This window comes from Acinonyx jubatus, chromosome F2 (genome assembly GCF_027475565.1).
Source record: "Acinonyx jubatus isolate Ajub_Pintada_27869175 chromosome F2, VMU_Ajub_asm_v1.0, whole genome shotgun sequence".
Taxonomy (NCBI): domain Eukaryota; kingdom Metazoa; phylum Chordata; class Mammalia; order Carnivora; family Felidae; genus Acinonyx; species Acinonyx jubatus.
This window is the reverse complement of record NC_069394.1, coordinates 1,649,264-1,669,113: the sequence shown is the minus strand read 5'-3', so window position 1 is coordinate 1,669,113 and position 19,850 is coordinate 1,649,264. Positions and strand designations below refer to the sequence as shown.

General features: G+C 64.5%; 3 protein-coding genes across 3 annotated transcripts; 2 read left to right on the top strand and 1 right to left on the bottom strand.

The window, feature by feature from the left end:
- Positions 1–353: 353 nt before the first annotated feature.
- PSCA (prostate stem cell antigen) lies at positions 354–3,571 on the top strand. The gene is made up of 3 exons (XM_015087881.3): positions 354–720; positions 2,036–2,143; positions 2,795–3,571. Exons 1-3 carry the CDS (start codon positions 669–671, stop codon positions 3,007–3,009), a joined length of 375 nt encoding a protein of 124 aa, XP_014943367.1. The 5' UTR covers positions 354–668; the 3' UTR covers positions 3,010–3,571.
- Positions 3,572–8,560: 4,989 nt separating this feature from the next.
- Positions 8,561–11,622, top strand: THEM6 (thioesterase superfamily member 6). Its single transcript, XM_027063756.2, has 2 exons — positions 8,561–9,215; positions 11,348–11,622. The coding sequence occupies exons 1-2, from the start codon at positions 8,703–8,705 to the stop codon at positions 11,459–11,461; spliced, it is 627 nt and encodes a 208-aa protein (XP_026919557.1). The 5' UTR covers positions 8,561–8,702; the 3' UTR covers positions 11,462–11,622.
- Positions 11,623–14,736: 3,114 nt separating this feature from the next.
- Positions 14,737–15,982, bottom strand: SLURP1 (secreted LY6/PLAUR domain containing 1). The gene is made up of 3 exons (XM_027063525.2): positions 15,851–15,982; positions 15,374–15,493; positions 14,737–15,070 (listed from the first exon to the last, which is right to left on the bottom strand). Exons 1-3 carry the CDS (start codon positions 15,915–15,917, stop codon positions 14,883–14,885), a joined length of 375 nt encoding a protein of 124 aa, XP_026919326.1. The 5' UTR covers positions 15,918–15,982; the 3' UTR covers positions 14,737–14,882.
- Positions 15,983–19,850: the final 3,868 nt, after the last annotated feature.

The following is a 19,850-nucleotide window of genomic DNA, read 5'->3' as shown; positions in this document are numbered from 1 at the left end:
GGGGGAGAGTGGGTCTGGCGTGCAGGCAATGTCCTGCCTTCTGCCACCCCCCCCTCCTCCTCCTACTGCGTTTCCCCGCCTCTCTTGCAGCTAAAGCTCCATGTTGTATGGGGATTAAGTAAGGTCACGAGGGGTGAGCCTGCACCCAGCCCAATGCAGCAGGACAGTGCACTTTGGCTGTGCCAGCCCCCCACCCCCAAGCCTCCGGGGCACTTCCCAGGGCGGCCCCCTCCCGAGGCACTTCTTGTTTGCAGCCGTCCAAGGTCTGTCGCTCCTGTGGGACCAGGAGCCCTAGGAGCACCACAGGCCCAGGGAGGTCGCCCTCCACCTTGCACAAGGTGGTCACACCCTTCTCTGGCTTCACCGCTTGGTGTGAGGTGGGCAGAGGCTTAGCCTGGCGCCTCGCCCTGGGGTGGCTAAGAAATGGCCACAGGTGGGGAGGGCGGCCCCTTCCCTGGGCAGGCTCTGCCTTCCGGAAGCAGACGGGAGGACAGAGGGAGTGGCGGGTGCAGCCCGGCCGGGCGGGTGGAGATTGGGATCTACCCGTGGTGCTTGCTGGCCGCGGGGAACCCGTCCGTGTTGACAGTGGGCAGTGGAGCCTCCGCCTTGCCAGCCGAAGCGATATAAAGCCACCCCGAGGTCCACGCCACCGCTGCCCGCTGGTGACCATGAAGGCTGTCGTCCTCGCCCTGCTGGCCATCGGCCTGGCCCTGCAGCCAAGTGAGACCTCCCCCAGCCCGGGGCAGGGCCACGGGAACAGGGCTGGGGTGGGGGCAATCCAGGGAGACCGGGGGGCCCTCAGAGAGAGCACCCACCCGGAAGGACAGAGAGAGAGGAGGTGGAGGAGGGGGACAGGGAGCAGGGAGGTCAGGTGGAAGGAAGCGGAGGCGGCGGCAGGAAGAAGGGACTTTTGTCCTTGCCCGCGTCCCCCTCTGGGGCGGCTCGCAGTGCAGCCAGGATGGAGTAATGGCTCACCCAGAGTGGGCAGGGCACGCGGGGGCTCTTCTCCTGACCGCCGTGCGCAGGGCCTGGCGCTCGGAGGGCAGACGGACAAGGGAGGCACTGAGAGCCTGCAGAGTAGAGAGGAAGCACGGGGGCAAAAAGCCTCAAGTTAGGAAGTGCCACAGAGGCAGGAGGGAAGAGTGAACCGGGAGAGGGCTGAGGTTTGTCCTCAGAGGACCCAGGTCCCCTCCCCAGGCCCAGCCCTGGGGTCCACTGTGGGCAGCAAGGACAGGAGACACCCGGTGGGGGGAGGGGGCAGGTGTGGGCCTTCGCTGCTCTGGCCTGGACTCCAGGCCTAGCTCGGTCTCTTCCCATCCTGGGTAATCGCTAAACCTCTCAGAGCCTCAGCTTCCTCTGCTAGAGAGTGGGGATCATGACAATGGCCCGACAGGCTGCTGGAGGTCAGCTGGTGTGTGTGGTGCCCGAGCACAGGGCTGGCAGCACGGGGCCTGCTTGCAGTTGGGTGACTTGGATCCCAGCTCCACCATTGTTTTGATCGGAGGAGACATCGTGTGACAGCTGGGGCCGCTACTCCCAGGGACAGAGCAGGACCCAGGCCGGGGCCCGTGCCGATCACGCAGCACCAGGGAGGCCTGGGAGGCTGGGTGGGGTTTGCGCAGGCTGTTAGGGACAGCGACGGAAGGACGTGAGCAGGTGTGTCCACCCTGCGCCCACCTGCCCCGTGCCCAGCTGGGCTGGCTGCCAAGTGGGGTGAGCCAGCTAGCTCCCACCCAGGGGTGCGTCACCCCCTTCCCTCTTGGACCATAGGCTTTTTAACAGAGCTTTAAAACCCGGAGGGGTGGGCTGGGGCTCTACTGGTGGATTCCAGACGCCATGACAGGAAGCGGGCACTGGAGCCTTCCCGGGTGGGCTTTGATGGGCGCAGTGCCCTCCCCGTGAGGATGTCCCAGTTTGCGGCAGGCTCTTGTGCTCTTGCACGTTCCCAGCAGCCTGGAAAGTGCGACAGACGAGAAAATGAGGCTCCTTCCTGCTCTGTGGGAGGGCAGCCTCTGAGCACGCCCCCACCCCCCAGGCGGTGCCCTGCAGTGCTACTTCTGCGAGGCCCAGGTGAGCAACCAGAACTGCCTGCACGTGAAGAATTGCACCCACTCTGATACCCAGTGCTGGACCCAGCGCATCCGTGAGTGGCCCTGCTGCCCCCCGAGTCCTCCGCGTGACCTTGCCCAGACTCCCCCCCACCCCCCACCCCGCCCCGGGCTGGGTGTGGCTCTGCCCTGCCTTTTGCCATCTCCTTCCCTGCCTTGGCAGGGACTCAGAGCACCTGGGTTTAGGTCTCCGCCACTGAACTGCTCATCCTCTGTGCACCTGGCCACTTGTTCATCTACCCACCCATGGATACAGGTGTTCTGTCTCCCATCCGTTCATCCCCCCCCCCCACCTATCCCTTGTCTGTCTGTCCACCCATCACCCTTCATCTGTCCATCTACCATCCATCCATCCACCCACCCATCCATCCATCCCTGCATTCATCCACCCATTCATCCACCCACCCATCCATCCATCCATCCATCCATCCATCCATCCATCCATCCCTGCATTCACCCATTCATTAGGCATGTCTAGTGCCCAGCAGAAGGTCTGGCTGCCTTGGGCATGTGGATACAGATGAGCCCAAGCGCCTGCCCTCGCACTGCTGGCGGTCTTGAGGCAGTCACCTGGGATGACTCCAGAGTTTCAGAGTCAGGACAGGAAGAGGGCCGTGGGAGCTGGGACAAGGCCGGGTGGGCGAACACCCGGGACCCAGCCCTAGCTGAGCGGCCCCCACCCCCAGGTGCTGTTGGCTTCCTGACCGTCATTAGCAAGGGCTGCACCTCGCACTGTGTGGATGACTCCCAGAACTACTACTTGGGCAAGAAGAACATCACCTGTTGCTCCAGTGACCTGTGCAATGCCAACGGGGCCCATGCCCTGCAGCCAGCTCTTGTCACCCTGGCGCTGCTCACGGCTCTCGGTGGCCTGCTGCTCTGGGGCCCTAGCCGGATGTAGGAGGCAGGAGGACCCCACTGTGTCCCAGGGGCCCCAGGGCACTCTTCATACACACCTGGTCCAGTCGAGGCCCCTCCTGGACCCTAACTCGGGTCGGGCCATGCCCCTCTGCCCTTTCTAGCCTTCCATGGCTCCCTAGGACTCCTGCCCAGCTCCCACTGCCCAGCAGGCTGGGCTGTATTGATGTGCGACAGCCTGCACACGGCCCACACAACCCCCACATTCCAACCCACTCCTTAATCCTCGCTTAGGCATACTCTTCCTCCAGGAAGCCTTCCCTGACCACTCTCTCCACCTCTACCTGCCGAGCCATGTCCCAGTCATAGGGTCACCTGTAACCAGCAAGGAGCAGGCACTCAGGAGGGCCCCACAAAGGCTGAGATGAGATGTACTGAGTAGAATTAGGGGCAGGGAGTGAGAGGTCCTGGGAGCCCCAAGAGATGGGGTGTGGAGGGGGTCCAGCTCCCAATGTCCCTGGGAGTCCTGGAGCAGTAACCCCTGCACCCAGTAGGCCCTTAATAAAGTCCCATTGACTTACCTGCAGACAGCTCTGTTCTCGCGCGCCCCTGGGTGGGAGTCAGGGTTGGGGTCCAGGGCTGTGTTGGATGCCACCTGGATCCACATCCGTGGGCTGTGGCCATGTCCGTAGCCAGCCACATGGGGTGGAGCCCAAGCCTGGGCAGAAACAGATGTCAGACACCGGGAAGGGAGGACACAGCTGCAGAAGGTAGGGCGGCATCCCTGGGGACCCCGTCTCTTGCTGTGTGGCCTCACTCAGATCACTCGACCTCTCTGAGCCTCAGATACTTACCTGGGACCCCCCTCTGCTGCGAGCGAGCGTTGAGGATCCACAGGACTCAGCGGTTTCTGGGTGGGAGGGGCTGCTACTGTGTGAGGCCTCCTCGGCGTCCCCGCCCTGTCCTTTCCCTCTGCCTGTTTCCTAAATGTTTTGTTTTGTCCGCTGTAAGTTCTCCACACCCACGGTGAAAAATTCAAACTATGCAAAAGGGTCCCCAGCGAAGCTGCCCCCTGCCCCGTGACCTCAGGTCCCTCCTGTCCAGGAGCGGGGTTCCTTTCACAGTGCTTGTGAGCCTAGGGTCCCAGCCTCGCCTTTTCAATTCCTGGGAAAGCCCCTTGGGAAACACAGGGGCTGCCTCCCTGCCCCTGGGGGCTCCAGCGCCAGGACCTGTCGGCCACGTGGGGTGGGCTGTGTGAGCGGAGCCAGGGCGGGAACCTGCACAGGGGGGCGCTTCTGGCCAAGACCCCTACTGAGTGGTGGGTGAGGCAGGATTAGAGCCCGGCTTCTGGAGCTCAGGGATGGGCTGGGGCAGGGCCACACTGACCAACAAGTCCAGACCGGAGGCCCAGAGTCTCCCTGTGCACGTCCCGAGTGACCTCCAGTGCTGGTCCTCCCCGCTTCTTCCTTGCCTCCGGGGCCCAGCTCAGATCCGGCTCCGCGCAGGCTCTGGCCTCTCCCACGCCCGCCCCTCTGGGGCCCCAGGCACGCTCAGCACATAGACCTGGCTTGGCTCCGGTCCAGGGTCCAGGGTCCAGGGTCCAGGGTCCAGGGTCCAGGGTCCAGGGCTGGGGCTTTGTTTCCTGAGAGGGCACCATAGAACTGGGTCGGGGCGGGGGGGGGGGGAGGGGGGGCTCAGGCAGAGCTTCAGGCCCATGAGGGTCTGGCCAGGCTGGAGTTTGGGCTTGTCCACCTTGGCCAGGTGACCGTAGAGGACACTGGTGCATCTGTCCTGCCAGTGGTTGTGGAGCGCCTACTACGTTCCAGGCGCTGTTCCAGGCACGCCAGAATCAGCGGTCTCCCACGCTGGGATGCATTTTCCCCAACCTCCCTCCATGCCCTAGAGCCACCCCCGCTCACCGAGCTTACCGGACGAGGGGGTCAGGTGAACAGGGTAAATACAGAAATATGTGCCATGTTAGCAGGTGGAGCTCGAAAAGGAATAAAGCACAGAGAGGATCTCAAACACCAGTGTGACCGGGGCCACGGCAGGGCCTGGAAGTCCGGAGGGACAGGCCTCCGTCCACCGAGCAGGGAAGGGAGCCCACGGCGACCCACACGTCAGCCACACTCTCAGGCAGGGGTCCTCCTCCGGGGTGAGGTTCCGGGAAGTGAGGCAGTGCCCCAGACCCCCAGACCCTGTCCCAGGCTTCTGGGTTTGAAACATTTGGGCCAGGGTGAGGGGAGAGGGACGGCGGGCCCTGAGAAGTGGGAGACCTCGCTGGGTCCTCCATTCCCCGGACTGGGGACTCCTCTGACCTCCTGAGCCATTCCCAAGTTCGTGTGGCCTCAAACTGAGAGCCCGAGGGGGCCAGCCTTGCCCCTCCCTCACTCCAGGACAGAGGGAAGGGCAGGAGTCCCTCCGCACATGCAGCGCATTGGGGCCTCCTCCTGCTCCCCTGGGTGGGGACGGCAGGGGGTCCACCTGCAGAGGCCCAGGGCCCCTCAGCTGCGGGCCCACGGCAGGGTCTGGCTGGGACCCCCACCTCCCTCTCCCCACACCGCCTCATCTTCGCAAACTAGGGAACGGCGAGAAAGAAAAGCATACAGGACTCGGCTCCCCAAACCCTAGGATAACGTGGGTCACCGTTTTCCGTCTTCGTGACGCATCACGTGCAAACACGCGCAGATGCACTGTGAATCTGTGCCCGGGTCATGCTTCACACGCTCCCCGACAAACTGCTTTCTAAACATGTATCTTTCCATAGTAAGGAACAGAGACCCTCACGGCTGCACCTGTGGCTGAGGTGGTCTCCTGGACAGACAGACTTACGTTAGTTTTTAAGATGCCATTTCCCAAGGGGCGCCTAGGGGGCTCAGTCGGTTCAGCGTCTGACTTCCGCTCAGGTCATGATCTCACGGTTTGTGGGTTCGAGCCCCGCGTCAGGCTCTGTGCCGACAGCTCGGAGCCTGGAGCCTGCTTTGGATTCTGTGTCTCCCAATCTCTCTGCCCCTCCCCTGCTTGCCCTCTGTCTCTTTCTCTCTCTTTCTCAAAATTAGATAAAAAAACATAAAAAAAAAAAAAAAGGTGCCATTTCCCGAGCACTCTCCGTGTTAGGGACACTGTCCGAGCCTTCTGCGGCTGTCACAGTAGGAGATAATATAGCACGTATCCCCGTTACCAGAGGCCAGGTGCGCTCTCATGGGTCTCCCGTGCAATCACTCATCGATTCTCACCACCACCCGGTGAGGCAGGGCACAGAGACGTGAAGGAACTGACCTGAGGCCACACAGCTGGCGCCTAGCCATCCTCCTCTGTGGGCTCGGTCACCTAGGTCAGGCCTCCAAGGGCGCTCCCTGAGCGGTCATCTCTGACCCTAGCAGCACCCTCAGCCCCAGGCTGGAGGTGGTCTGGCGCAGCCCTCCCTTCCCCGGAACGCCAGTCCCAGGCCCGTCTGCCTGGCCCCTCTCGGGCTGGGATTGACGCCCCCAGACCAGGTTGCTGATGTCTCCACCCTCGACCACTCAGGTGTCTGTAAAGACAGTACTGGGTGGGCAGGGCGCAGTGTCTGTCAGCGGCCTGGGCGCTGCTCTGTGAGTCCTGCTCCTCCCTGGCTGGACTTGGGGTGCAGCAGGGGCTCTACTGGAGGGGGCGCAGGGGTCACATGTCAGACTCTCTGGCAGCGGGGGAGTGGGGCCCCACCTTTGTCAGCTGTCTCCCAGCCCCTCCTCCCTCTTTGCCTCTCAGATACGAAGCCAGAGCAGAGGGGTTCCAGGTCTGATGCCCAGGAGTCCCTGACCTGCCCGAGACCCCCACCAGTCTGCCATGACCACCACAGCATGCCCGCATCTGGTGCTGATGCAGCCGGACGTGGGCGGCTAAGAAGAAGTTGGTTCCTGGGGAGCCCCTGGCCAGCATCGATTGTGCTGGCCCTGGGTTTGGGCCATCAAAGCGACCTCCTGGCCTCGGGGTCCAGCGGGGAGATGGCAGTCCCTGCTGACATAATCAATCGTGCGTAAAGGCACAGTGAGACCAGGTTCTGGGCATCTAGACTGTCTGGGGGTCAGGGAAGGGGAAGATGGAAGGGGAGGGTCCCTGGCAGAGGGAGCCCCGGCTGTCAGAGGATGGGGGCAGGGGTCTTGTAAGCATCCCCCACCCTCCCCCATTCTATTGTTTACCAACCTTCACTGACATTTCCAGAACAGGCTTCTAGAAGCAGGCCCCCGCTGTGGGGGTGGGACAAGGAGGTGACCAGGCTGCATTCACAGAGCAGCTGCCAAGGGGGCTCGAAGGACACCTTCATCCCGAGAAGCTGTCCCGCCTCAGGGACAGATGGTGTGGAGCTGAGCCAGGGCAGGGACAAGGCTGAACAATGCGTGGGGAAGGCCTTTCCTACCCCCAGGCTTTCCTGGGGCAGCTGGGTCCGCCCTGAGAATGAACTTCCTGTCCGCGGAGTATCCAAGCAGATCCAAGGACCCAGGAAAACCCAGATCCCATTCTGCCCAACTGCTGGCCCCAGAAGCAAAGCCAGAAAAGCAAAGAATTCTGCCCCGATGGTGCCCGAGGGAAGGGAAGCCACCTGCCATTGTGGCACTGGCGGTCGCCGGGAGCCCAACCCGGTGTGGACTGGACCAAAGCCCTCTCAGTGTGGCCGCTGGGGGGTGCTGTTCTCAGAGCCGCCTCCACCTCTCCAGGGCCCCAGTGCGGACCTAAGGAGGTGGCCTCCCAGGTCACTGGCAAGCTGGGGGCGGGCTGGGAAAGCTGGATGGACCTCTTCCGGGCTTTCCTGCCCAGTGTTGCCGAGAAGGGGACAGAGAGGACGCTGGAGTGCCTGCTGCACACTGCTGGGTCCGCATCCCATGTGCTCGTGACACCTATGAGGCCCCTGTCGAGCCCTTTACATTTGCAGAGTCCTCTCCCCCCATTGCGGGCGTTATATGCTCCCTTTCTGAACGGGCCAAGGACGGGAATGCTTGGGAATGAGTTTGAGATTGCCAGGACCTGGGGGTGGGAGTGGTGCTGGTGGGGGTAATGAGGTTACCAGCTGGGACTGAAAGGCTTAGGGGCCAGACTGTGATGCGCCCTGAATCGGCCGCATGCGCGCTGGGGCTGGGGCGCCCTGCAAAGGTGGAGAGCCCCTGGATGTTTTGGAGCGTCGGAAGGTCGGTTTCCAGGACAGTCTTGAAGCAGTGCCGCTGCGGACGGCGGCGTCCACTTCTTTTGCAAAGTCCTGCAACTTGGGCCGGGAGGTACTGGAGCCTTTGCCTCTGCTCAGATCAGGGACCGAATCTTCGACGGCTGGGGAGAGACAAGAGGGCTCGCAGCGAGCGGGGGGGGGGGGGGGGGGGGGGGGGGGAGACGCCGCGGACCAGCTCGCCCTCTCCTGCGCCTGCATCGCGGGCCGCGACCGCCAGATGCCGCTGTGGCGCGGCGCGCAGCGAAAGCGAAAGCGGGGCGGGAGGCGCGCGGACATGGGGGGGGACGGACCACTGAGGGCGCCGGGGGGGGGGATGCTGGCGCGGGGAGGGCGGGGCCCTGGCCTGCGGCACCAGCCGCCTCCGGCGCGTCCCTCCCCAGCCGGCTTCGCGAGGTGGTTCGCTCCGGTAGCTCGGCTCTCGCCGGTTCCGGCGAGCGGGCGAGGCGGGGCGCGGGCACCGGCGCGGCGGACTCCAGCGCAGCGCGCCCCGGTCGGCACCGGCGCCGCGGGTTCCGCCGCACCCCGCGCCTGCCGCCGCGATGCTGGGGCTGCTCGTGGCGCCGCTGGTCCTGGCGCTCGTCTACTTCGCGCTGCTGGACGGTTGGTACTTGGTGCGCGTGCCGTGCGCCGTGCTGCGCGCGCGCCTGCTGCAGCCGCGCGTCCGCGACCTGCTGGCCGAGCAACGCTACGCGGGCCGCGTGCTGCCCTCGGACTTGGACCTGCTGCTGCACATGAACAACGCGCGCTACTTGCGCGAGGCCGACGTGGCGCGCGCCGCGCACCTGACCCGCTGCGGGGTGCTGGGGGCGCTGCGCGCGCTCGGGGCCCGCGCCGTGCTGGCCGCCTCGTGCGCGCGCTATCGCCGCTCGCTGCGCCTGTTCGAGCCCTTCGAGGTGCGCACCCGCCTGCTGGGCTGGGACGAGCGAGCGTTTTACCTGGAGGCGCGCTTCATCAGCCTGCGCGATGGCTTCGTGTGCGCGCTCCTGCGCTCCCGCCAGCATGTGCTGGGCACCTCACCGGAGCGCGTCGTGCAGCACCTGTGCAAACACAGGGTGAGCACCTTCTTCCCCCCTCCCCGGGCCCGGGTGCACACCCTCCGCGGGGCCCTGAGGGTTCCTGGTCCCTGCCCCCTCCTCTGGGGAAGGCCACCCCCTTGGGGTGCTCCTGTCCCGCTGAGTGCCACACTCCAGCCCTTACTTTTGGACCCAGGGCCTCACTTCACTGATGGCCATTCTCCCTGGGAGCTCCCAGGGTCCCTGAATCCACTCCTCATACACGTTCTTAGCGTGCTCCCCGCCCGCCACTTCTTAAGCTCGCCTCTCAGGACTCCATGCCACCCCATGCGGTACCCCCCGCTTTTGCGCCGACAGGGAAGCCCTGACCAGGCCTCTCCCGGGGATCTAAGTCCTGATGCTGCTGTGTGGCTCGGAGTGTGTAGCCACCTTCTCTGGTCCTTGGTTCTCAACAGGCGGGATGGTGTCCGTGAGAGGTTACTGGGAGTTCCCAAGGACCCGAGGACACCCCCTCCCCCGCCCTTTGCACACAGCTTGGAGCTGAGGGCTTGGGTCACCACCACCTGGGTTTGGGGTTGGGGGACTGAACTCACAGAGCTGCAAGCCCTTCTGCCTTTTCCAGTTGGCGAGAGGGCCGCAGTGCCCGTGTGGGGCTAAGGGACCCTCCCCAGGGCCTGCTCCTTCCAGCGCAGCCCAGCCTGGCTACCGCGGCGTGGCAACGGGGCCCTGGGGACGGCAGCCCTGGGGACGGCAGCGCGCCACCACTGGAATGGTTTCCAGGGCAGGCTCCGGCCTGAGGCGGCGTCCCGAAAACTTGCCTCAGGAGCTTCCGTGCCAAAGCCAGGGCCTGCCCCAACCCCTGGGTGCTCTAAACGAGGGCGCTGCCCTCTCTGGCTTTGAACAGGTGCCTCCTGAACAAGGGGGGACATGGTCTCATGTTAATCGTGAGAGCGTGGTCTTTCCCCCATACTGGAGGTGGGGAAACTGAGGCTCACAGAGGCCATGGGCATAGCTCCCTGGTTTTCTGTCTCTGGACACCCCCCCAAAGGTCCTGGGTGTCCCCCACCCCATAGGGACAGAGATGCTCCATACGCCCTTTCACATGTAAGGAGGCCGGCGTGGGGAGTCTCTGGTCACGGAGGCTTTAAGTCGAGGGACTGAGAGTTGGGACTAAAAGAGGGAGTCTCTCCTACAACAGAGGGTGCCGCGTGGCCGGTGGGGGCTGGAAGTGACTTCCAAGAGAGCCAATAGCGAGGCTCAGCAGGTGTGCCCAAGGATGCCCAGCCACAGATGGGAGGGCCAGGGCATGGCCAGGAGGAACCCAGGTGCCTAGGCTAGGTGAGGTGGGCCCCAGGCAGAGCCTACACGGGGCAGTCTGAGCCCAGTGTCTGGGCTGAAATGCTCCAAGTCCGGTTTCGCCACCGCTGGCTGGGAGGAGAGTGATCCCAAAAGCCTGGACATTGAGCAGAGCTCCCCTCACTCCGGGGGAGGCCAGGGCTGCCACTCTACTTGTCCCCTTTCCCCTGGGAACACCCGAAGCCCGTCCCCGAGGCCTGTGACCTCTCAGGCCTGGCCCGGCAGCCTCTTGCCTCCCCATGATGGCTGGCTGCATGGGGGTGGAGGGGGGGCGGGGGGATCGCAGCAGTGGGCCCAGAGCTTCTGGTCCAGCTTCTCGTGGTATGCTGGAGAAGAGAGGTTCACGGCAGCCCCCGTCCAGCACTTTCCCAGCAGAGGGTGGCTGACAGCCACCCTTCCACTCCCCTGCTCCAGACTCCTGAGGCCGCTGGCTGCTCCGGGTCACGCGTCACCCCTCTCCAACCAGCTGTCCTCAGAGGGCTTTGCCTGGGTTCTGGGAACGCACGGACGGCTCCGGTGTGGCCCTGTTGGGGAGACAGGCCTGAGGAAGGAGGATGGTGTCTCGAGACAGGAGGATGAATGGCACTGGGGGCCTCAGGGAGGGCCACCTGCAAGGGGAGGCGGAGGACACGTTCCAGGGGGAACAGCGTGAGCAGAGGCCCAGAGGTGTGAAGGCCGTGCCCTGGCTGGCCACCCCTCCCTGCACCCCTGCTCGTCCCCGGAGCAGCGGGGCCGTGGGAATGTCACCCCTCCCTGCACCCCTGCTTGTCCCCCGGACAGCGGGGCCATGGGAATGTCCCCCTGTCGCCCTGCAGGTGGAGCCCCCCGAGCTCCCAGAGGACCTACGGCACTGGATTGCCTACAACGAGGCCAGCAGCCAGCTGCTCAGGGCTGAGAGCGGCCTCAGTGATGTCGTCAAGGACCAATGACCACCACACCCTGCCCGCCAGCCTCAACGTGGGGGCGCTTGCCTGCCGGTCCCTGCCTGCCAGGGCCAGAGGGTGCGGGATGGACCCGCCAGGCCCACGTCTCCCAGCTGGAGCGGTCCACGACCAGCCCTGTCGGCCCAGCACCGCCCCCCCCCCCCCACCGCCCCAGCCCGCTCAGGCCTCCCCCTCCGCCCATTACTGATGTCCCCTTCCCCCATACTGTGCTGGGCACGGGATGGGGGTGACTCAGATGCCCTGACACAGCTCTGCCCTCAGGGTGGAGGTGACGGGAAAAGTGGGAGGCCCAGGACCCTTAGGGCGTGGGCTTTGGGGGGTGGGAGTTCGGCCCCACCCTGTGGGTGAAGCCAGTCTGGGGCCCCATGGTGTAGGTCAGAGCCGCCAGGGCCCCAGAGCTGCCTCCTTCCACCCTGTCCCGGAACCCCGCCGCCAGCTGGAGCCAGGAGCGCAGGGATGCCCCCCGATTCCTTGCCTGCCCCCCACGCTGATCTCTGCCTTACAGCTGCAACGGGAAAGCTGCAATGTTTCTGTTTTATTTAAAGAAACCCCAAGATTAAAGGGTTTTTAATGTCAGTGTGCTGGGGGAAGACCTCATTTCTGAAGCCCCCACCCCCCAGGGAAGCAGCGGGCCCCCACAGGTGTTTTCTGGTGTGGGGGCTGGCTAGGCTTCTCGGGGTCCCACGAACTTAGGGACTAGGTGGGCAGGGCAGGACTGGCCCCTCTTGCACAGAGCATGGGACCGAGGCCAGGAAGGATTTGCCCCACTCCCCCTGCAGACCCTGGTGCTCTCCTTGTCCCCGGCTCTGGGGGTTTGCTGTCCCATGTCCCAGTCTGCGGATGGCTGGTGCAAGTTTCTGGTTTGGCCCCAGGGTCCAGTCCGTGATCCTCCAGAGTTTGGGAGGTTAGGCCTCAGACTCTGGGGTTGCTGGGGCGGGGAAGTGGGACAGCAGGTGGGGCAGAAGGTCAGTGGACCTTAATGGGTGGGACAGCACAGGGGCCCTTCTGCAAGCCCCTCAAAGAGGACAGGAAGTGTGGCCACCGGGATAGAAGACAGGTGAGCAATGGCATGGGCCATGTCGTGCTCTGACCACTTGCTCAGGAGGGCCCCAGTCCGGGGGCCCAGAAAAGAATGGGTAGTTGGAAAAGTTGGGTTTGCAACATGGCATTCGGAGATGGGGGAGTGATGCGGCCCGGCTGAGGTCACATGGCTGGCGAGGAGGCCGGGCCTCCCACCTGCCTTGAGCAGCCGGCCTGCGGCCCGCAGCCCGCGAGGGTGTTTGGGCTTCTGCAGGGAGTGAAGGACCGGGGACAACCTGGGGCGGGGGAACTTGGGGGGTCCATACAGGTGTCAGGACAGATTCCCCACGGGGACTGTGGACGGGAAGCTGCGCACAGTGGGTCTGGGTCCCAGCAGGTCCATCCGGTGGTGGTGAGTTGCCAGCTGGCATCCCGGAGCAGGGCAGGGGCTGGGGGGGGGGGGGGCAGGACGGGTCTGTGTGTCTGTGTGAGGTGTTCAGGGTGGTGGGGCATCTGGGCTGGACGTCCCTGTGTCCTGGGGGCGCAGTAGTTTCTTTGTCTGCTCAAGGGAGATACACCCCAGCCAGATGGGGGCAGAGGGGAGGGGAGGCTCCCTCCTGCTCTTTCTGTTTGGAGAAGGTCTGACCACAGAGGGGTCCTTGCTGACCAGGGGACACGTGTCCAGGGCACAGGGCTGGCCAAGGTGGGGCTTGGGCTGCCCCACCCTCCCCGCCCAGGAACCGGGTGACCTTGGGGGGGTATCTCTCCTCTTTCTGCGTTCTTTGTGACCCCACACGCCACCTCCTCAATCCTCAGGCCCCAAGTGTCAACAGCTGGTGCGGCCACCCCAGGGCCAGCCCTCCCGGGGCCCCACCTGTGGCCTCCCCAGCTCCTGGGGATGGGGGGCGGGACACAGGGATGTGCAGATCTGACCTCAGGTGTCCTCAGGGCTACAGACAGAGCAAGGGCTTTCCTTGGGCTCAGGTCACTTGGCAACTCCCGCCAGGGGAGGGCTGGGTAGCCCCGTGCTTAGGTGGTGATGGGGCAGGGGTGCCCTCTGTTTGCCAGGCTGGCACTGTGTGAAGACCCCGCGGGTGCGCCTGGCCAGCCACCTGCCTCCTCCAGGGATGGGGTGGCTGTGGAGCCGGGCACGCAGGCTCACCGCCCCCCTCCCCGCACCTTGAAGAGCTCAGAAGCCATATCCTTGCTGCCCCACTGGAAGCTGAGGCCAAGAAAGGCTGTAGTGATGTCTCACTTTGTCCCCGTGGTCCCCAAGGGGCCCGGGCCCCTTGCCTCCAAATCCCGGGCCTGGTAGAGACTCTCTGGAAGCCTGGCCATAATGCGGAGTCTGGAAAGTGCCTAAGCCAGAGGGCAGCGAGGGGAATTGGGGCCTGGAGAGGGGCAGTGACACCCTGGGGTCATTCAGGCCCCAAGGCTGCCGATGTGCAGTGTACTGGATGTGTCTCCTGCCTCCACCTCTGCACAGCGCTGCCGAGCCAGGCCGTGGCCCGCGGGTGGGGGGCAGGCCTCAGGAGGGGGAAGCAGGGGTCTGAGGTTCGGCTGCGGCCGAGGCTGCTGCTGCCCGGCTGGCTGGCTGGGGGCGTGGCAGGGAGCCCAGCACTGGCCCTGGGTGTCTGGGATGAGCTGGCACGTCTTCAGTGCTCCACGGGCATGGTCTCTCACTCCAGCTGTCCCCCGGGGCCAAGGTCATGGTACGCCCAATGTCGGGGGGGCGGGGTGGCTGAAGCGCGGGAGATGTGTGGGCGTCAGCTGGCCCAGAGGCACCCCACGTGCACTTGGGAAGGCCTGGGCCGATGGGGCAGGCAGCCTGTTCCCCCCCTGTGCCCTCTGCCCAGCGCCTCCTGCTGCGGCTGCAGCACCCCCGTGCCGGACGTGTGGAGCGAGACGTACCCACTCTTGACCTCAGTTTCCCTTCCACCCAGGGGGCGGGGGTGGGGGCGATGCCCCCGGGGTTTCGGGGGAGATTCTGGGGGTGGGGACAGATCTGCCTTGGGCTAGGGAGCCTGTCCTGGTCTCCGGGGCCGTGGGACTGGTTTGCAGGAAGTCTGGCCCAGGATGCGTTTCTCCTCCCAAGCCTCCGTTTCCCCTTCTGTGAAATGAGTCCAAACGGCCCTGGATGAGAAAAGGGCCAGGTGCCCAGAATGGGCCCGACTCAGCTCGGCTCCCCTGGAGGCCAGCTCCGGGGGCTCTCGGCACCCGGGAAGGAAAGAGGTCGTGTCTGCCCTGACTTTGTTTATTTTCTGCAAGTGTGGGGGTTGGCGGGCAGGGAGGCCCCTGGCAAGGCTCTCACCCCTTGAGTCCCATGATTAACCGGAAGCTTCTGGAAGCGTGCGGCTACGGGTGGCCTCTGGTGGTGGCAGGCCCTTCAGGGAAGGAGTGGGGCCCCCAGCGGGGCCAGGGCCCTGACGCCGAGCCTGGTGGCCTGCACGGAGTTGCACAGATCGCGGAAACAGCAGTAGACAGCGCGGGTGCTCCCCATGCTGTCGGGGTCAGTGGCAAAGCAGGAGTTGGAGCAGGACCGGGTCACCAGGGGCATCTGGTTGAAGGGGTACTCTGCCAGGGCGGGCAGGTGTCAGCGCCTGCTCCGCCACGGCCCGCTGCCCTCCCCGGCTGCCCCGACCTCCACGCCCTTGACCCTGCGGCCCCCAAACTGATGGCTGGGCCAGGAAGCCGTCCGTGCTCCTGTCCCAGCCCTGAGGTGGGAGCCTGGGGCCCCGGGGCCGATGCCGCCCTCGTGCGGCACCACAGAGGCAGGCTGTGGGGGCTCCGCCTCGGGGCCCCACCCCCAGTCCCGAGGGCCTTCTGGGGGAAGGTGACCACTGCGGCCCCCCCGGGCCTGTTGTGGGCCAGACTCACCGGCCTCCATCAGCACCAGCGTAGTCATACAGGCCGTGGCCTCCGGCTTGCAGCGAGTGATGTTCTTGCATAAAGGAATGGCCGTGGGCTGCTCACATGTAAAGCATCTGAAGGCCTCACCTGGGCGAGGGATGGGGCAGACGTCGTCGCCTGGCCTTGAGACCCATCTGGGAGGAGGCCACGTATGGTCTAACCCCTGGGCCGTACCCCACGTGCCCCCTGGCGTGTCTCCCTCGCCATCCCTGTTGGGGGACGCGGCTCGCCTCGCCGCGACCCTGCAAGGCCCAGGGCTCCGACCCGTGGACTTGAACGCCGCATTCCTCTGTTGTGCCTTGGTTTTCCTGCCTGGAGAGTAGGGCTTCGAAGCCCGTCCCGAGCAAAGGCTCTAGGATCCAGGAGGCTCATTTAGGGGGAGGGAGATGAGCCCAGTGGGGGGTGTCGGAGGCCCCCCTCCCCGCAGAGGAGGCACCCACTCACCAGCGTGCAGGCAGGAGGCTGCAAGCAGAAGCCAGAGCAGAGCCCCGCACCGGGCCATCCGCCCCATCTGCCGTGCTCGGCAGCGGGGAGCGGCCGCCTCTGTGGGCACTTATACCCTGCCCTCTCTGTGGTTCCTGCCGGGTGGTGGCGGGAGCGTGTGAGTCAGCAGGGTGGTGCGGGACAGGGCGGAGGTGGGAGGCGGCACAGCGGGTGGGCGGGCCAATCATTCACAGGCCCTGGGGACCGGGACCCCTCTTCGCTCTAGCCACCTGGTGCTGGCCCACAAGCACCACACAGGTGCTGAGCCCCCTGTGGCCCAGACTCAGGTGTATGTCACGCCCAACCAGGGCCAAGGCCAGTGTCCTTCACACCCAGGTGTCCCTCTCCCTGGCGTAGGTGCCCACCAGACCAGAGGTCCGGAGGGAGTGGGGAGTCAGGCCGCGTGCAGAGGAGGGTGAGTGCCTGCCTGGTAAGGTGTAGGGACCGTGTCAGGTCGGATGGTCTGGGCCCCCCAGGCTCCTCCCAGGCTGATGGGTGTGGGGCTCCAGAGAGTCCCCTCAATCACTGCCAGCCCCTTCCGTGCAAATGACCTTTAGACCTAGCCTGGGCTTCCCTCAGTTTTAGGCCCCAGACAGCAGGGCTCTGCCCACCCCTCAGCGTCCCCGCCCCCGCTTGGCCTGCCAGCCTCCTTCACTGCCCACTCCCCACCGCAAATCTTCCCGTACCCACACCTTTGCCTGTGCTCGGCCTCTCGGCGGGCACCCTCTCTGGTCTCCCAATCCCAGCCCCACATCTTCCACATGCTCTGAGGCCCACTGAGCTGCCTCATCCATAGGTCTTCCTGGTGTTCCAGCCTCTCTGGTTTCTCAGCCCTCTGAGGACCTAATGGATGGATGGACAGGTGGATGGATGGGTGAATAGATGGCTGGGTAGACGGGTGGGTGGGTGGGTGGATGTGTAGATGGTTGAGTGAGTGGATGGATGGATGGATGGATGTGTAGAAAGATGAGTGGATGGACAGGTGGATGGATGGATGAGTAGATGGGTGGGTAGATGGATGGATGGGTGGATGTGTAGACAGACGAGTGGATGGACAGGTGGATGGATGGATGAGTAGATGGGTGGGTAGATGGATGGATGGGTGGATGTGTAGATAGATGGGTGGGTGGGTGATGTTTGAAGGAGTGGATGGGTAGAGGACAATGTGTGAATGGAGTGAGGGAGATAGGGGAGGGCAGTAGGTGAGTGGATGGATGGGTGAGTAGATGGGTGGGTGGATGTGTGGATGGATGGGTGAGTAGATGGGAGGGTAGATGGATGGATGGGTGGATGTGTAGACGGACGAGTGAATGGGCAGGTGGATGGATGGATGAGTAGATGGGTGGGTAGATGGATGGATGGGTGGATGTGTAGATAGATGGGTGGGTGGGTGATGTTTGAAGGAGTGGATGGGTAGAGGACAATGTGTGAATGGAGTGAGGGAGATAGGGGAGGGCAGTAGGTGAGTGGATGGATGGGTGAGTAGATGGGTGGGTGGATGTGTGGATGGATGGGTGAGTAGATGGGAGGGTAGATGGATGGATGGGTGGATGTGTAGACGGACGAGTGAATGGGCAGGTGGATGGATGGATGAGTAGATGGGTGGGTAGATGGATGGATGGGTGGATGTGTAGATAGATGGGTGGGTGGGTGATGTTTGAAGGAGTGGATGGGTAGAAGGCAGTGCGTGAGTGGAGGGAGGGCGATGGGGGGAGGCAGGAGGTGAGTAGACGGGGGAGTACCCGGCAGATGAAGGAGTGTGAATGCGTAGCAGGCACAGTGGTGGAGGGCGGGTGGGCCCTACTGTAGGGTATGGAGTTACATCCCAGTCTCCAGAAGGGACAGCGTGCTGGGAGGAGCTTTGGCTGGCACTCAGGAGGCCCAGGTTTTGGTCTTGGATTCGCTGCTGACTCCGTGTGTGGCCTCGGGGTGACTCCCTTGCCCCGCTGGACTTTGCATTCCTGTTTGTAGGATGAGCCCAAGGACCCAGGGCAGTTTCGAGGGCAGGCGTGAGCTGGCCTTGTGGACCGAGGAAACAAAGGGAGGGCGTTACTTGGGAAGGAAGAGGCCACGGTTGCTGCAAACCACCAGTTGGGCCACACTTGGCAGGTGCAGGCACAGGCAGCAGCAGGGCAGCCCTTCCCCAGGGCTTGGTGCACAGTCGCGCCCAGGATGTTGCGAGAGGAGCCAGGGAGTGTCTGGTGTGGAGCCTGGCAGCCTGAGTGGGTCCCGGCTCCACCTGTGTGGCCATAAGCCCCTCTGACCCCCTTTCTTTGACCTGTAAACCAGGCGGAGCGTCGTTGCCGCGAGGGCAGCCGTAAAGACGAGGGAGTCGTGGTGGACGTGGCATGGCACAGCCCCTGCCCAGGCAGGGAAAGCCTGGAAGATGTGGATGGCAGAGAGGGTGCTCGGCCGTCCGCAGAGGCGGGCGAGGGAGGAGGGGCACAGCCAGGACAGGGGTGCACAGCTTTCCCGTGTTTGGCTGGAAGGCTGTGTGTGTGCGTGCACACGTGTGCGTGCGTGTGTGTGTGTGTGTGTGTGTATCGAGTCTCAGCCCAGGCTGTAAGTCTCAAGTCCCCACCACTCTCCTCACTCTTGTGAGACACGCGAGAAAAGCCAGGTGAGGGTGTGTTGAATGGATGTGGACAGCGCCTCCTTCGTGACAAAGTCACAGCTCAGAGTTGACCCCCAAAGGGAGGCATCTGGTCAGCTCTTGGCCGTTCTTGACCTCTGAGTTCCCTGCTGTTCCTGGAGTCTGCCTGGGCTCTCTGGAGGATGGTGGTCATGCTACGTGGCCAGTCTGTGCTGGCCACTTGGGTGGGGCTTGCTGGGCTGTGGGGGTCCTGTCCCCCAGGAGCTGGCTCAGGACCACAGAGCCCCTGAGACTGCACGTCATATCACAAGAAGCAGAGGTCTGGGGGTCCTGGGGTCCTGGGGATTTGGGGCCTTCAGGCCCTGCGTCTCCTCTCTCAGAGGCCCGGGGTGTCCTTCACCCCAGGACAGACCTGCTTCAGGTCCTGGCTGCTGCCGTCCCCCATCCAAGAGCAGGAAGCCCCGGGAGGGGTGATGGCTGCTTGTGAGGGCTCTCTGGGCTCGGGGCCACGGGCCCGCGGGGAGCGCACTGGCACACTAGATGGAGGCCTTCCCAGCCCCATCTCAGCGTGGCGGGACGCTGGTGCTGTGTCCCCTCCCAGGACTGAGCCAGCTCACCAGGGGCCCAGGAGAGGCCGGTGGAACGGGGTGACTGAGGGCCCTCCCCTCCCCTTCTCACGTCCCTCAGGTGGCCCTGGGGGCAGGTCAGCACTGGGCTGGGGGGCTGGGGCCTGCCTTCCTCAGGCACGGAGCCCTTGCCGTGTGTGCCCCAGGACCGCATGTGTGTGCACAAACGTGTGTGTGTACGTGAGAGCATCGAGCCCCAACATAGGTGCAGGCCTGGGGGTCCCTGGGGACCAGAGGCCTGCCGGACAGGTGACTCCTGGGAAAATGTCTGGAGGATTCTGTGCTGGCCTGAGGCCGTGGTGGAATGAAGGTCCCCTCCGCGTTGGAGTTGGGCCACCCTGGGCACCCAGGGAGCGGGGCCTGGCGAGCCTGGAGAAGGCAGAACGTGCCTGGTGGCCCTCTCCGCCACCCAACATAGGGGATCGTGTCAGCACGGGCAGGGAAGAGCCCTGCCCGGGGGCCAGGTGAGCGGGCGGTGGGTGCTTCGTGGACTGATCCCCAATCCCAGGTTACTCTTCCTGCCCGGGGCTTCCTTCCGCCTGGCCTGCCCTCCTCTACCCAACCAATGTCTCAGTCATCCAAAGCCTGGTCTTAAGGGCCCCTCCTCCGAGAAGCCACCGGTGACTCGGCCCTGGCAGGCAGGTGCTGCCCTGCCTGCGGGGTCCCCCTCTCTGCCCCATCCCAGTCAGGCCCCCTCCCCCACAGGGTTTGCGTGGGTGTCACGGGCCTAGTGGCTGTCCTC

Excerpts from the sequence above, each read along its gene's own strand:
- PSCA (XM_015087881.3), top strand. The coding sequence starts at position 669 with ATGAAGGCTGTCGTCCTCGCCCTGCTGGCCATCGGCCTGGCCCTGCAG. Across the intron at positions 721-2,035 it reads CGGCCTGGCCCTGCAGCCAA|GCGGTGCCCTGCAGTGCTAC; the intron begins GTGAGACCTCCC and ends CCCACCCCCCAG. Across the intron at positions 2,144-2,794 it reads GTGCTGGACCCAGCGCATCC|GTGCTGTTGGCTTCCTGACC; the intron begins GTGAGTGGCCCT and ends CCCCACCCCCAG.
- THEM6 (XM_027063756.2), top strand. The coding sequence starts at position 8,703 with ATGCTGGGGCTGCTCGTGGCGCCGCTGGTCCTGGCGCTCGTCTACTTC. Across the intron at positions 9,216-11,347 it reads AGCACCTGTGCAAACACAGG|GTGGAGCCCCCCGAGCTCCC; the intron begins GTGAGCACCTTC and ends GTCGCCCTGCAG.
- SLURP1 (XM_027063525.2), bottom strand. The coding sequence starts at position 15,917 with ATGGGGCGGATGGCCCGGTGCGGGGCTCTGCTCTGGCTTCTGCTTGCA. Across the intron at positions 15,494-15,850 it reads AGCCTCCTGCCTGCACGCTG|GTGAGGCCTTCAGATGCTTT; the intron begins GTGAGTGGGTGC and ends TCCCTCGCCCAG. Across the intron at positions 15,071-15,373 it reads GCTGGTGCTGATGGAGGCCG|AGTACCCCTTCAACCAGATG; the intron begins GTGAGTCTGGCC and ends CCGCCCTGGCAG.